Below are 17,086 nucleotides of genomic sequence, written 5' to 3' on the forward strand. Positions count from 1 at the left end.
GCAACTCCTGACAGAGTCAGTTCCCATGTACAAGGCCGGAAATGGGGAACTGTCAGTTCTACCATAAACAGTCCAAAGCTGTCCGACATACACACATGTAGGACTAGCACTGAGCTTGACTGTGTACATGAACCCACTCACATATCACTGTCAAATGCAGGTCACCTGCAGATATATACACGGCACCTCTCCATGATCCATCTTACATGCTCCCCCCTAATCCACAGACACATGCTCTCTACCATTTGGGCCAGACTAGGCCTCCCAGCATCTCCATACAACACCCTGTGCAAGTGATGATACCTGTGCCACATCCCTGTTGTCCTTGACATCGATGCAGGAAAATTAAGCTATGGGTCTGATGCACAGGGTGACTATATTACTTAACATGTACTTGTGTAATACAGTGTTTATTCACCACTCCACTTGTAGTGGTTAAGAGATACTGTATGCTGGCATTTGTCACTTGTATGCCACATACAGTTGTATACCTTATGTGGGCTTTATGTTGTATGTTGTTGAAACTGGGTGTATAGTTACACAATGACAGGTGTGTCACAGGCCTGTTTATGTTTCTGTTACAGGAGTCTGTTGGGATAAGTTATGGCTACACAATAAAAATAAAGCAGCACAAGATGGCATGTCAGCACAGCGGACATATGTCGTCAGCAAGGTACAGCACTATAACTGTGTGGCTCCATAGGTTCATATTTGTATAACAGGCTAACAAGGACAATGTTGGCAGTCAGCATACAAATTTGTGCCTAATCTGTGAGAAGGTCTGCTACCCTTCATAAGTGTGACCAGGGTTTTGATGGAGATGACGCATCTACATACATCCTGTGTCCACTACAAACAGTTTCACGTCAACAGTTATGATTGTTGTGTCCTGCATCCCAATGTGTAACTTGCACATGATGTTTGTCACAGCAGATGTGTGCATAACATGTGTGGGGGACCTGTTTCATGTAGGGTGTACTGCCTGTGTTATATACCTGTCTCACCAGCATGTACTATGCATACCACACTGATGTTGTTGGTGTGTAGCACAGGTGACACATGTGCTAGTCCTGTCATAGATACACGGGAGGTACACAGTGGGAATTGACATTTCCCTCTATGGAGTCATACACATCCTCTCCAAAGCATTTTGGAGACAGACTAGACATTTATGGTCCTGACATGGACTCCATAGGACATGTTCTGTACAATGTGTATTGGCGTACCTTGGAACCTGTGTGGCTGCTACAGCTGCATGATATTCCTGTGTAGTGATACGTCAAAGGTCCCACTGCACACAGCTGTGATGAATGCCACATTCAGTATACCAGCGCCAGCCTGGGATGTACATCCCAAACCTGTCGGTATTGGTTGTACAACAGTGAATGCATCCACATCATTCCAGCCAGTGACAGTCGAAGGCTACAGACTCTCTGTGTTAAATCCATATGTCTCTTGGTTTCATAACATTTTGTAAAATTCTCTAACAGGCTCAAACAAACGCATGGCTACATTGAGGCTAGCACCACTTCCAATCAATGCATACAGGACTTGTCAAAGCACATAAGTAGTGTAGGCTGGCTGTACGTAGGTGTGCACACTTACCTATGTAATGGCACATACTACAGATCACAGTACATGGTACATGCAGCACACCTCATGTCTGCTAGTACTATCATTTTAGGGCATATTATGCTTGATTACATATGCAGGCCTTGTTGTGGTCAGTCCTTGTGGGGGGGGCACACCTCTTGCTACAAATAGAACACTACAAAACACTACATACATCTAGGTTACCAAGGTTATCCATATAGATATATACACACATGTACCAAGTGCACTGGAGTGAGACTAGAACCCTTATATATCTAGTCTTATACACTACAGATCATGGTACTTATCACATGTGCCAGGACATACATCTGCTATTTCATTGTCATCTGGTAGTCTTATGGTGGCTGACATCATCAGGCTTTGTAGAAGAAGGCAATGTGGAACAAAGCAGGAAGTTACAGGGCCAAGAAGTGTATAACCATTGCAGGTGGGTAGCCCATGAGGTCATGTCTGTACATTTGCAGGAGGATATATACACACACACATACACACACACACACACACACACACACACACACACACACACACACACACACACACACACACACACACACACACACACACACACAATCACACACTCTAACACACCTGCACCAAGTAGGCTAGAGGGTCTTATACTCTATAGATCAGGATGCTTATTGCATGCTCCACAAGTTACGTCTTTTGCATGTGTGATTGCAGGCATAGTACTTGTGCATTACACAAACTAGGCATGTGTTGACCAGCATCTTTGGCCTGCAGTGTGATATTGCTTCATACTGTTATCTGCATCTAGTATTCTACCAGTGGCATAACTGTAATTATCCTAGCTATGTGCATACAGTTAGCAGTATAGCCATATGTGGCTGCTTGCAGTTACTAAGCATACAGTATTTGTGGACAGGGACAAGTTGCCCTGTTCATACATCCATTGACAACATTATACATTAAAGCACTGGCTCATCTGTGTCTGTCTATGTGGTGACATCCAGCAGGCACAAGGGTCTGTGAGTAAGTGGAATTTGTACTGTTGCACCCTTAGCTTGGATTCTTTGAGCAACAGTATGGCTTTGTGATAGTGGAGATTTACTCACCATTATTAGGGTATGTCGGACAATACAGTCATCCATATACATATTTCTGTATATAACAGGGATGTGTATATAACTGTAGCTGCATGTGTGTATGATATGTATGTGTTTTGTAGCTATATGGGGGGGTGTATGTATCATTTTAATATATATTGCTATATATATATATATATATATATATATATATATATATAAATATATATATATAGGCGGTGCAGTGATTAATGATGTCGCCTCACAGCAAGAGGTTCTCCGGTTCAATTCTCGGCTGGGGTGTCTTCTGTGTAGAGTTTGCATGTTCTCCCTGCGTTCGCGTGTGTTTCCTCTGGGTTTTCTGGTTTCCTCCCACATTCTAAAGATATGCTTCAGGAGCATTTATCCCCGGGCCTCTGCTGAAAACAGGATCTATGGAACCTAGTCAGACTTTCCTGGTCAACAAATGTTAAATAAATAAAAAAATAAATAAAAATATAGATATATAGATATATATATATATATATATATATATATATATATATATATATATATATGTATATATATATATATATATATATATATATATATATATATATCAGTACATATAGGTTTGTTTATTTTACATTTGTTAACCGAGGGTGTCTGACTGAGCTGAAAAGGCTTTTGGAGACAGACTAGACATTTATGGTCCTGACATGGACTCCATAGGACATGTTCTCTACAATGTGTATTGGCGTACCTTGGAACCTGTGTGGCTGCTACAGCTGCATGATATTCCTGTGTAGTGATACGTCAAAGGTCCCACTGCACACAGCTGTGATGAATGCCACATTCAGTATACCAGCGCCAGCCTGGGATGTGCATCCCAAACCTGTCGGTATTGGTTGTACAACAGTGAATGCATCCACATCATTCCAGCCAGTGACAGTCGAAGGCTACAGACTCTCTGTGTTAAATCCATATGTCTCTTGGTTTCATAACATTTTGTAAAATTCTCTAACAGGCTCAAACAAACGCATGGCTACATTGAGGCTAGCACCACTTCCAATCAGTGCATACAGGACTTGTCAAAGCACATAAGTAGTGTAGGCTGGCTGTATGTAGGTGTGCACACTTACCTATGTAATGGCACATACTACAGATCACAGTACATGGTACATGCAGCACACCTCATGTCTGCTAGTACTATCATTTTAGGGCATATTATGCTTGATTACATATGCAGGCCTTGTTGTGGTCAGTCCTTGTGGGGGGGGGGCACACCTCTTGCTACAAATAGAACACTACAAAACACTACATACATCTAGGTTACCAAGGTTATCCATATAGATATATACACACATGTACCAAGTGCACTGGAGTGAGACTAGAACCCTTATATATCTAGTCTTATACACTACAGATCATGGTACTTATCACATGTGCCAGGACATACATCTGCTATTTCATTGTCATCTGGTAGTCTTATGGTGGCTGACATCATCAGGCTTTGTAGAAGAGGGCAATGTGGAACAAAGCAGGAAGTTACAGGGCCAAGAAGTGTATAACCATTGCAGGTGGGTAGCCCATGAGGTCATGTCTGTACATTTGCAGGAGGATATATACACACACACACATACACACACACACACACACACACACACACACACACACACACACACACACACACACACACACACACACACACACACACACACACAATCACACACTCTAACACACTCGTGCACCAAGTAGGCTAGAGGGTCTTATACTCTATAGATCAGGATGCTGATTGCATGCTCCACAAGTTACGTCTTTTGCATGTGTGATTGCAGGCATAGTACTTGTGCATTACACAAACTAGGCATGTGTTGACCAGCATCTTTGGCCTGCAGTGTGATATTGCTTCATACTGTTATCTGCATCTAGTATTCTACCAGTGGCATAACTGTAATTATCCTAGCTATGTGCATACAGTTAGCAGTATAGCCATATGTGGCTGCTTGCAGTTACTAAGCATACAGTATTTGTGGACAGGGACAAGTTGCCCTGTTCATACATCCATTGACAACATTATACATTAAAGCACTGGCTCATCTGTGTCTGTCTATGTGGTGACATCCAGCAGGCACAAGGGTCTGTGAGTAAGTGGAATTTGTACTGTTGCACCCTTAGCTTGGATTCTTTGAGCAACAGTATGGCTTTGTGATAGTGGAGATTTACTCACCATTATTAGGGTATGTCGGACAATACAGTCATCCATATACATATTTCTGTATATAACAGGGATGTGTATATAACTGTAGCTGCATGTGTGTATGATATGTATGTGTTTTGTAGCTATATGGGGGGGTGTATGTATCATTTTAATATATATTGCTATATATATATATATATATATATATATATATATATATAAATATATATATATAGGCGGTGCAGTGATTAATGATGTCGCCTCACAGCAAGAGGTTCTCCGGTTCAATTCTCGGCTGGGGTGTCTTCTGTGTAGAGTTTGCATGTTCTCCCTGCGTTCGCGTGGGTTTCCTCCGGGTTTTCTGGTTTCCTCCCACATTCTAAAGATATGCTTCAGGAGCATTTATCCCCGGGCCTCTGCTGAAAACAGGATCTATGGAACCTAGTCAGACTTTCCTGGTCAACAAATGTTAAATAAATAAAAAAATAAATAAAAATATAGATATATATATATATATATATATGTATATATCAGTACATATAGGTTTGTTTATTTTACATTTGTTAACCGAGGGTGTCTGACTGAGCTGAAAAGGCCCTTTTTCAGCAGAGGCCCAGGGAGAAAAGCTCCACACAGAAAAATTACAGATACATTTAGATATTTAGACATGATCAGTATACACACAAATTACAATACACATGTTTTTTCAGTGGTATGCAGCACATCAGCAGTTATAGTGGAGAGAACAAACAAGAAAATATTAATTTAAAAATAAAGGTAATTAATAGATTTGTGTTGTACAGCTGAAATTTGGAACATAGTTAGAATTCATACATCGTACACAGGTACAGTACATGAACTGTGGTTGTGGTGCTGTGGTAGTGTTTTCGCCTCACAGTTAGACATTGCCCGTTCGATTCTCAGGTAGAGCATCTTCTGTGTGGCGACATGCGTGAATGGGCATTTCTTCGTTGAAGGTTGTGCATTAGGCCCGGCAAGCAAGTACGTAAAAATCTACTGCCAATCATTAGCGGATCGGAGTTCCGCTGTGGCGGCCCCTAATCGGGAAAAGCCGAAATACACAACAACAACAACACAGGTACAGTACACACATTGTACATTAGCCAGTGTTTGAAAGAGTGAAAACTATTATCAAGTACTCTAGGTTTAGTATGTGTACCTTATCCACTTTCAATAGCCTGGGGAGCAATCATGGTACTGCCAACTTTGCTTGAGATGTTGCCTAATGAGGATTTTAAAGGAGGCTTTGGACGATGTGTTTTGTATGCTAGTGGGAAGAGAGTTCCATTTTTAGCCACTGAACTACTATATAGTGTGTCTCCAAAGCTATTGTAGCTGTTGGTGTAGTGATTTGCTTGATGATTTGATGATTTTTTTTTTTACAATTAATGTTTTTATAAGTATGCATTACATTTGAACTACATAATACTCCCTCCCTACTGAAAGTAGTCAATGCCGTACTTATTACGTAGTTGGTATTATTTGTTTTTTCTTAGATTTGTATAACCATACCTGGACTAATATCATTGTATTTTTGCTCATTGCCTGTCTCATAAGTGTATTGTACATGTTTTTCTATTACCTTGCTTTTATCTGTGGAGCTTTTCTCCCCGGGCCTCTACTGAAAATGGACTTTGATCCAGCTAGACTAGCCCGGTCAACAAATGTAAAATAAATAAAAATAAAATAAAAAATTATCTAAGAGGCCTTTTTGCTGAGTGATGTACTAGGTTTATGAGAGCAAGACACTTATTGGGGAGATAATAAAATGACAAAGACAGAGCTGATTGTAGGTTAGGAGGTTGCCCAGTTCAAGGCAGTGGAGCTGTCTCAAAGCAGTATGAGCAATTTGCAGCAAAGCGGGCAATTCTGTCATAGCAGGCTTCTATTTTTCTTAGTTCAGTTTTGCTGAGATTAGTCAGAATGGGGATGCATAGAGCAGGGTGGATAGAAGTTTGGAGCAAGGAATAGCTGATCTTGTGTTGTTGGTAAGAAATGGTTTGATATGGTAGAGTGATCCCAGTTTGGCAAGCATGTATTTTTCAATAGTTAAGTTGAGATGACTATCAAATTTTAGGTGGGAGTCAATGGTTATTCCATGGTTAGAGGAATGGTGAAGATGCAGGGAGTAGAGGTGTCAAAGGTGGATGAGTTTAAATAGTTGGGATCAACAGTTCAGAGTAATGGTGAGTGTGAAAGAGAGGTGAAAATAGAGTAAAGGCAGGATGGAGTGGGTGGAGAAGAGTGTCAGGAGTGATTTGTGACAGACTAGTACCATTAAGAGTGAAAGGGATGGTCTACAAGAGGGTAGTGAGACCAGCTATGTTATATGGGTTGGAGACAGTGGCAGTGACAAAAAGACAGGAGTCAGAGCTGGACGTGGCAGAGTTAAAGATTTTAAGATTTGCACTGGGTGTGACAAGGGTTGACAGGATTAGGAATAAGTATATTAGAGGGTCAGCCTAGGTTGGAAGGTTTGGAGACAAACCAGAAAGGCAAGATTATGTTGGTTTGGACATGAGCTGAGGAGGGATGCAGAGTATATTGGGAAAAAGATGCTAAGGATGAAGCTGCCAGGTAACAGGAAAAGAGGAAGGCCCAAGATAAGGTTTATGGATGTGGTGAGAGAGGACATGCAGGTGGATGGTGTGACAGAGCAAGATGCAGAGGACAGGAAGAAATGGAAACAGATGATCCGCTGTGGTGACCCCTAACGGGAGCAGCCAAAAGAAGAAGAAGTCTATGGTTATTCCCAATAGCTTAGCCTGTTCCACTGGACCAATTGGAGTAGCATTTGTGGAGTAGATCATAAACTGACTGTTATCAGTGTTTTTCTTAGAAGTGGTTATAATCATAAGCTGAGTTTTCTTTGGATTGAGGATAAGTTTGGCTTTGGTAAGGTAGTTTTCAACATCAGAGAATGCTAGTTGAGTTGTTTGCCGGAGGGTGGGAATGTTTTGTGCAGCACAGATTAAGGTAGTATCATCTGCATACCGAATAATAGATGTATGCTGTGTGGAGGTATGGAGATCATTTGTGAAGATTGTGAAAAGTAGTGGTCCTAAGACAGAACCCTGTGGGACTCCTATAGTTATGGGCAGCTGAGGAGAGAGAATGTTCCCATTTCACAGCATGGCACCTGTCAGTTAAGTAGCTTTAGGAATTTGATAGGTGATATTGGTTTAGTTTGTTTAGCAGGATTTGGTGTGAGACTATGTCAGATGCTTTGGACATATCCAAAAAAAGAGTTGACACCTGCAGGCCTTCATTTTTGAGACGGTTTACTGTGTCTATGAAGCAGAGGAGGAGGGCTGCAGTGGTAGTATGGGCAGGTCTGAAACCATGTTGAGTACGTGACAGGATCTTGCTGTCTAGAAGATATTTTAGCACCTGGGTATGGATGCATTTTTTAGGATTTTGGCCAGGGGGAAGAGTAAAGCAATGGGTCTGGAGTTATTAAGATCAGTGGAGGTCCCACCTTTATATATGGGTGTAACATAGGATATTTTCCAGAGTTTGGGCACATAGTTTTCAATTGATCTGTTTATGAGAGTGGAGACTGGGATACCAATAGCATCTGCTGTGAGTTTCAAAAAATAGCTGCGGAGTAGGTCGGCTGCTGTTGCTGTGGTTTTTAGTTTGGAGAGAATGCTTTTGATTGAAATTGTGGAAACTGTTTTGAGGGCAAAGCTTGTATTAGTGTTATTTGTGTTGGGGGGGGGGATAGTGAGGTTGGAACTGTCCTCTGATACTAAGGATATAATTGAGTTCACAAAGTGGGAGTCGAATTGTGTTTCGATGGGAATTTAATGGCAGGGGTGGTTGGTTTGGGGGTAGCCTTTTGGGTGGGTTTTAGTAGCTGGTTTACATTTTTCCAAATTTTTGGGGGGTTGTTTTGATATTTAGTTTGTAATGTCGTGTAGTAGGATTTTTTTGTCCAGCCTAATGCATTTTTTTGCACGTTTGCACAGTTTTTGGTACTTAGGCTTTGTGTTTCTTTGTTTTTTTTATAGTAAAGCCAGACAGTGTCTCTAGAATTGATGATTTGTTTGGTTTCTTTACTGAGCCAGGGGTTTGTAGTGGTTCTAACCTTGATTTTGCGCAATGGAGCGATAGTGTCTAGGTGTTGTAGAAATGTTTTGTTGAAATATGCTACAGCTGGGTCAAGTGGGAGGGTTTTTAGGGGGGTCCAGTCACAGTTACAGAGTAAAGTATGTAGTGGATATGTAGTGGATTTATAGTTAGTGGTTTTGGTTTTACATATGCTTGTTCTACTACATATAAGGTATATTATGTTGTGGTTACTTAAGGTGCCTTGTAGACTGCCTGTGTGGGGGCACAATGTGGGGTTGTTAGTTAGGACCCAGTCAAGGATGGATTCCCTTTTAGATTTCTTTATCACATCTAGTTGAAATTTGGAGATGTATTAGATTACTTGGTGGTTCTGATATACAGGTGAACCAATCTAGATTGAAATCCCGTAGAATAAGGGTTTCTCCTGAGTATGTGTAAGAACACCAAGACCAGAAGTCTTCAAGACTAGCAGGTGTATTACCAGGTGTAATATAGATCACAATTGTCGTGATGACCTTTTTAGAGTGAAGTTGAAGTTGTGAGATAAGTATGTTCCAATTATTGGGGGAGAGGTAGGAGTTTGGTAATTGCCGTACAGTTAAGTGGGACTTGTACAGTAAGGCAGTTCCACCCCCTTTACGAAGTGGTCTGTCTTGTATAATGATATTGTAGCTGGTAGGGAGAACATCTGAGTTAGCTATGTTTTTATTTAGACAGGTTTCTGTTAAAACAACTATGTCATTGTTTTAGCAGAAATAAATAAAATAAATAAATACATATCTGGGAAGTAGTGTGCTATTGTGGCCTGGAGTTCAGGTATTTTATTTTTGATATTTCTAATATTAATTTTTAGCATTAAAAGATGGTTGGTTTTGCTGCTGGTGTTGATTTGCCCAGGGATGAAGATAGTGTGAGTTGTGTTCTCACATTTGTGTTGGGGCAGTTTGTGTTGGACAGGATAAATTTGGGCATGGGTTGGATGTCCCCACTTATGGTGAGCCTGGTGTTAAAATGGTGATACAGATGTTGGAGTTTGGTGAAGAGTGTGAGAAAGTATTGTGTTTTTTTGGAGTAGGAATGAGAGCATATATGTTTAGTTCAGAATTGGTCTATTATGTATTTCTTGAACAATTTTGAGAAGATATTATGTGCAGTGTCTGTATATGAGAGTGCATAATATAGTGTTGTGCTACTAAGTTTATGGGGTATTTCTAGAGTGATAACTTGTGGAGTTATAAAGAATTATGAGAAGATAGACTAGACTTAGTTTTGTGATAGTCATAGTTATAAAGTTTAAGTTGGTTCTAGGTAGCGGTGGGGATAGGAATTACAGGGTTGCACTATATGTGGATGGGTAAGTAGGGTGGGGCAATGTAATAATGCCTAGCAGGAATGAGAGTGGTTGAGAGTATTTTGTGGTGGAACAAGTGGGTGTGGTGTAATGTGATCTGACATGAGGAGCTGGAATTGGTGGAGATGATGTGAGGTTGAGCTGTGGGTGTGGTTGCAATTACTATAAATGTAGAGGTAGTGAGGGCAGGAGGGAATTGGAGGTAGGGCAGGGGAGCTGAGTGAGCCTGAGCATTAGCGAGGACAAATGGAGCAGGGCAGAGCCCACAAAGACAAGAGTAATGTGCAGCAAAAAGTGTTACTTTACAAATCTGAACACTTAAAGAAAGTGTTACAACTCTGAACACTTAAGTGTTACAAATCTGAACTCTTAAAGTAAGTGTTACTTTCTGAACAGTTAAAGTAAGTGTTACTTTACAAATCTGAACACTTAAAGTAAGTGGAATCTGAACACTTAAAGTAAGTGTTACTTTACAAATCTGAACACTTTAAACAAATTCCTGAGGTCTAATGGCTTGCTAGCAAGCAGAATTCAATTGCTGAAGAGCACTTGTGCCCTGATGGGAGACTAGTAGTTTAAAGATAGCTCCATGTTCAGCAGGATTCTAATATAGACTTAGTATTGGGGGAGAGGGATAGCACAAGGGGTGTAATCCAGTGGAATGCAAAGAAACCTGGAAAACCAGAAAGGCAATCTGTGGAAATCTATCAGTGAAGGCCTCAGATGGGGTAAGTAGTAATTCAAACTCTACCTGTAACGTGAAGGAAAGAAGAGACAGCAACGTTTATTAAGGTTGGGAGTGTGTCTTCACATTGACTTGCCAGTTTGTGCACAGATCCTTGAAGACGAAAGGCTGAGTTGCAGATGAATTTTGGTGCTAGAAAATAAATCCATCTACAACTGCTGCTGTTGGTGTTTTTTTTCTGACTCTGTGGGATGCATGCAGTACACAACCAATACATGGATAGGTACAGGTGGTGTGGGTTGCCTGGAATCAGCTATTTTAATATATGTATGTGAGTAGGAGTAAGTTGTCAGTCCCTAGGGCCCCAGGTTTTCAGTGAAGGTGCCATGCGTTGTCTCTTATGTCTGTAGTGCTGCACAATGTCAGGGTGTACTGGGTATGCCTACATCTGCCTACAGGGACATCATCAGGGGGCTCCTCCTCTGAGTCCACTTGTGACTGTGGCCTTGGTGACCTAGGCACTGGTGGGGGCCTGTGTATCCCCTCCCTTTGCTGATCCTACTGCAGCTGTTTCCAAAGGATCATATTGTGTAGCATGGCGCATACTGTGAACATATGTGCACAAGTGGCTGGAGAGTACAGATATATCAAGGCACTGGAACCGTGACTTCAGCAGCCCAAACACATGTTCTATGATGTTCCTAGATTATGCGGGTGCCTCATTATGGCATTCCTCTATTGTGTATGCATTTCTGATGTGTATCATTACCCCACTGTTCCAGGGCTTAGCCAGTATCCCCCAGTGAATGGCCAAGTGGGATGTCCCCCCTAGCAAACATCTGGGACAGCTGTGATGCATGCCTGATACTGGACTAGTGGTACTGCCAGGGCTGCCAGCACACACAATCATGATAATGCCCTGGGCATTGCACACGACCTGGCAGTTGATGGAGTGATACCCCTTGTGGTTGATGTAGATTCTACCCTGCTCTCTGGTTGGTGTCTTGATGTGTAGATGAGTGTGATCTATGGCACCCAGTACCCCAGGGTAGTGTGCTACACAGTAGAAGTGTTGCATATTGCTGGCCCTCGCCTCAGGGGTGAGGGGAAAATAAATGTGCTCACTGGCATGTGGTAGCATGGCATCTGGGAACTGGTAGACTACCCTGGATGCTGAGGCCTGTGAAAACCCCATCATATCCCCAGTTGGTCTGTGGAAGGTACTTGTGGCTATTATCCTAAGGGCTACACATACATTTGTTTCCACTGGCATGGGTTCCCCTCTGTTGGCTCTGCATCTTTGTTGAGGGTGGCAGAGCTCAGTACGTTCTTGTAATATGTTCCTCTCCAGCTCATGTAGCTCCTGGAAGGTTAGCCTGGGCCCGAACACTCTTCTCTTTCTCTGCCTAGGCCTGTTGTCAGCAGCACCAGCATCAGCATTGACTTCTGCATGTAGCATATACAGATGTAGTAAACCTGTATTAACGCCTAGCATTCTTTCAGTTAAAATGCCCAAGTCTGTTAAAAGTCCTCAGACACACACCCCCTTGATGTCAGCTACCTCTTCTGTGAACACCACCACGGTTCTCTGCCTACATGGAAGGGATATTTTGAAAAGGATACCCACTTGTGCTATTCAGTAACCCCACTTCATTTTCATAGCCCCCTCTTGATGTCAGTTTCCTCTTTTGTGAACACCAACACGGTTCTCTGCCTACATGGAAGGGATATTCTGAAATGGATACCCACTTGTGCTATTCAGTAACCCCACCTCATTTACATAGGGATCTATGCACACAACCTGCAAACTACAGGGTTCCAGGTCCTACCTCATTAGCAACAGCACCATTCTACCATTGCAGATACTCCACACAGGGTTCTATAATACATTTCTGTCACATAGTATTAATTGTGGTTTTTCTACTCTTTTTTTTTTTTATTTTCATAAAAGCATGTTTGCACAATGTGGCATGCTACACAAACATACCCACAGCATTAAAAAAATAAAATTATTTCCCTTACAGTTTTGGACACACAGTGGATAGTTTTGCTGATATCTGTATGTGCTATGCCATTTCAGTCCATCTACTTACATTTCTACAGCCCCTGTTGTTTGTATGATATCCTGTATACGGAATTTTTCCATGTAGACTATGGACACCAACAAGGGGGCTGCAGCGCTGCCTATCTGCTTGCTGGATCACTCTACTTGCCTCATTTGCATGAGATTCACCTCCTTATGAGGTGACTTGCATACCACAAAACATCCCATGTTGGTGCGCTCATGCTCGCCACTCAGCACTCCTTACTGGATCACAAACCTGCTTACTTTCATGTAAGCAGCATGCCGCAATGCCTACATGTTAAAAAAGACTGTGTAGGCTTTATTAAATTTTCCCCAGAGTCTAGCAAACACTGCATTTAGAAGAGAACTTAATGAGGATGTAATCCAAAAGTTCAGTGTCAACAGAGAGATAATACTTATTGAGTTGTACACGATAATTAGCCACTGATATGACAGGCAGGGAGTCTGATACCAACACGGTAATATTGTATTTTGTCTCATTTAATGTCTGGCAGAGAAAGATTTGTAAAAGTCCTTTCAGAGCAATAAGATAAAGTAGAAGTAATGAGCAACTCTTTTCAATTTCAGTGTTTTGATGGATCTTCAATATTACAATAAAAGATTATTAATGCAAATTTTCTCAATACAGAGCCAAGAACTGCTCCAGCTGATGTCACCATTGCAAGTGTTTCTGCATCAGAAATTTTTGTTACTTGGAAGGCTCTAACAGGCAGCCCAGGAAAACCAAAGGGATACGAGGTATAAAATGTGGCATTTGTATTCTTTAGCCTCAGGCTACTGCTTTTGCCTGCATGCAGTTAAAGACATGTTTAAGTCAGTTACCTAAGGAAATTAAAGCCATCCTTGAGTTTACTGCTGAAAAACTGCAGATAGCAGAAAAGTTAAATATTCATCAGTGTAGTGTAGTTATTATGATTTAGTAAACACACTCAGTGTCATATTCCCAAAAGCACATTAAAATACCGTTGACATTATCTTCTCATAGATTCTTTCTGAATTGTGCTCTACAGTCCTATATTAAAGTTGTTTTTTGTTTGTTTTTTTTTATTTATAGCTTTCCAGTGATTAGACTAAATTTAAGGGGAAGTGAATCAAACCTCTAGCCAAAAGTCTCCTTTTGGAATACATTATTGATTCCAAAATTGTGTTATATTACTTTGGGATTCCTAATTATGTTTTAGTATCATTTGACTTCTTGTTACATGTTTTAACAATAATCTGTCCTATGATAATTTGTTTGGATAAGCAAATGAATCACAAGTAGGTCACATAAAATATATTATTAGGTTCCAGAGGCCAACAATTACAAGTTCAATGAGAGTTTTTATTATTTGTTTCAGATTGTTGGTATATAATGTCATGGCTAATGCATAATGCTGCCTCTTAATATTAGCAAGCAATGCTTTAGTCTTGCTAAAGTAATAACCTCACTGGCTGACCTTGGACAAAGTTCTTCATTTTTTTAACATACAGATGCTGATCCATATAATTAAGCACAAGTGGGAAACATAGACTCACAAGCAAAAGGGTGATTTGTCTGCGGAGTTAATTAAACTGAAATTATAACCTAAAATATGATATTTATTAATATCACTACTTAATAATGCAGATACAGCAAATCCCTCTGTCCTTCTTTTTATGTAACATAACCTCACCATAAGCATGTTCTTATAGTCTTATGGCTTTAACCACCTATAGCACAGCTGTTTCATTAATAAAGCACATGACACAACCTTTGCATTAAGGAATAGTCTGAGAAGCTTTCTTGCTCTAAGTATGACACTTAATTTAAGTTTCAGTAGTTGGGCAGTTTTATACAATAGTTACTATTTCTGGCCTGGGAAACGCATCATTATATTTTGTTTTATAGTAAAATCATGAATGGCTGTATTAACTTCCATGAAATCATGGCATTATGTCTAATAATAGCAACTGCATGCTGGTTGAGATTTTTAGTAAAAAATAATAATAAAAAAAAATCATTTTATATACTCATATGCTAACATAATCATTCTAAATAATAATTTGCTAATTACGGTAATGGAAAATGAATATGATGTTGAAAAGAAACATCTTAACTATGTAAGAAATTTATGCCAAAAGTAAACACAAAGCAAGTATGATATAATTCACAGATTTTGATGCTTTATGCTGGCAGGTTAACTACTGGAAAGATGATGAGCAGGAAGATGATGCAGAAAGTGTGAAAACTGTGGAAAATAATGTCATTCTGTCAGGTTTGGAGGGAGATACAGTGTATCATATATCTGTAAGAGGATACAACCAAGCAGGATATGGACCAGCAAGCAACACAAAGCAGATAGTCACTAAAAAATCACGTAAGAAAGCTCATTATGATTTTATAGTATTTTTTTTCTAAAGATATTATAAATCAACATGGCATCCTGTTTCTTTTAACAATATGGACATCCTCAATTACATACGTCAGTATCATTATTATAGTATTAAAAAAGGAAGAACTATTTTCTCATTGGTATACTGCTGATTTTTCACACTTCTACATAAGCTTGTTATATTTGTAAGCTTTGCAATAATTTGAAAGGTTGCAGTTCAATGTTTTGTGAAATATGACACTGTCTATTTTTATTTGACGTTATCGACCAGAACTTCTTCTTACTGTTTTTTATGTTTAGAAGGAAAATGGTAATTTGAAACAACTAGAAATCTGCAGGTGTAAAAGCAGAATACGTAAAGAAGAATACATACTGAGTAACTGTCATGTTTATACATGATATTTTAACAGCCTCAAGGCAGGCACAATAGTTCTGAAAGACTTAGCACTCCTGCAGTCTATATCAAGGCCCCTTTGCACTTCAGATATGGCAGGGCATGTAGAGGGACTGATACCAAGAAGCTTAGAAAGCTGTAATGATGTAAGGTTACCACATTGGTGGAGCAGTGCCTTAGGGCAATGCTGTCCATCTGTGTTTCATTATCGCACAGCCATACATACATATAATATCTAAACCAGGCAATACCAACTAACTTGGAAACCTCCTTTCTAAGTCATGGATGTGAATTTAATGCCTTGAAATTTTACAAGTTTTTTAGTTTTGTGAATATGTCAACCTGTTTTGAGAATAACTAAGAGCCTTATAAAGTTAACCTTTATTCAAGTATCTTTAACATTAAACCCATAATATTGGTTTAAGTGATGCAAGTTCTTCTAAGGAAGACAAATATTTAAATGTAACTTTCATCTTCCTTAATGTTTGTTTCAGAGTTGCTGGAATCTAAAGGGCATGTCTTTTAAAATGTCTTTCATGTGTATTTCATTTCTTTAATCATGTTTTAATGTTTTTGGAATCCGACGGACATTTCCCCTGAAGCATTATATAAATGATGTTAGAAAATGTGAGTTGAATCAAACAAAATGTATTTGTTGATTAGAACAAATCACAGATTATTGTTTTGGTCATATATTCTTAGATTTTTTTTTTTTTTTTTGCTGTAAAAAAGTAATATCTGTGATTTTGCAATTGATATCATATGAGACTAATATTGAGAAATGTTGGTAGTATACTACAAAATTGGGTTTATATGTCCATTAAGCAAACTTGATCGAGGGACTTTTGCATAACCTTGGAGAATGCTGCATTATAGGTTCATAGGTTCATAGATTAGTACTAAGCTAACTGCCCTTATGAGCCATTTTAAGCCTAGCCAGTTATCCATTGTGAGACTCAAACCCTGCACCTTGTGTTTGTAAGGCAAACATCTTAATCATTTGGCCACCCTCCCCCTATATTAAGTACATTAAGTATACATTAAGTATAAAGTTGTAGTGAGAGAAGCACTGTTCATGGATGATGTATAGGGGACTTCATGGGTGATGTATAGGGGACTTCATGGGTGATGTATAGGGGACTTTATGGGTGATGTATAGGGAGCTTTGTGGGTGGATTATAGGAGGCTTCATGGGTGATATACAGGGGGATTCATGGGGTGATGTGTATGAAACTTGCCCCCCCACCATTTCACTCTGACACTCACTTCATTTTTGATTAGCAAC

At 39.9% G+C, this 17,086-nt stretch overlaps 1 protein-coding gene across 8 annotated transcripts in view; it reads left to right on the plus strand.

Moving 5' to 3' along the window:
• CNTN5 (contactin 5) overlaps window positions 1-17,086 on the plus strand; it is a 5,719,910-nt gene that overhangs the window by 5,425,164 nt on the left and 277,660 nt on the right. For all 8 annotated transcript variants that reach the window (XM_044072706.1, XM_044072701.1, XM_044072707.1 and 5 more), the window contains 2 exons: window positions 13,682-13,791; window positions 15,212-15,392. In XM_044072706.1, the coding sequence (XP_043928641.1) occupies window positions 13,682-13,791; window positions 15,212-15,392 (291 nt within the window). The remainder of the gene's footprint in view (window positions 1-13,681; window positions 13,792-15,211; window positions 15,393-17,086) is intronic.

Source organism: Protopterus annectens, chromosome 5.part0, assembly GCF_019279795.1.
Source record: "Protopterus annectens isolate FY-2018-M chromosome 5.part0, PAN1.0, whole genome shotgun sequence".
Lineage (NCBI taxonomy): Eukaryota > Metazoa > Chordata > Ceratodontiformes > Protopteridae > Protopterus > Protopterus annectens.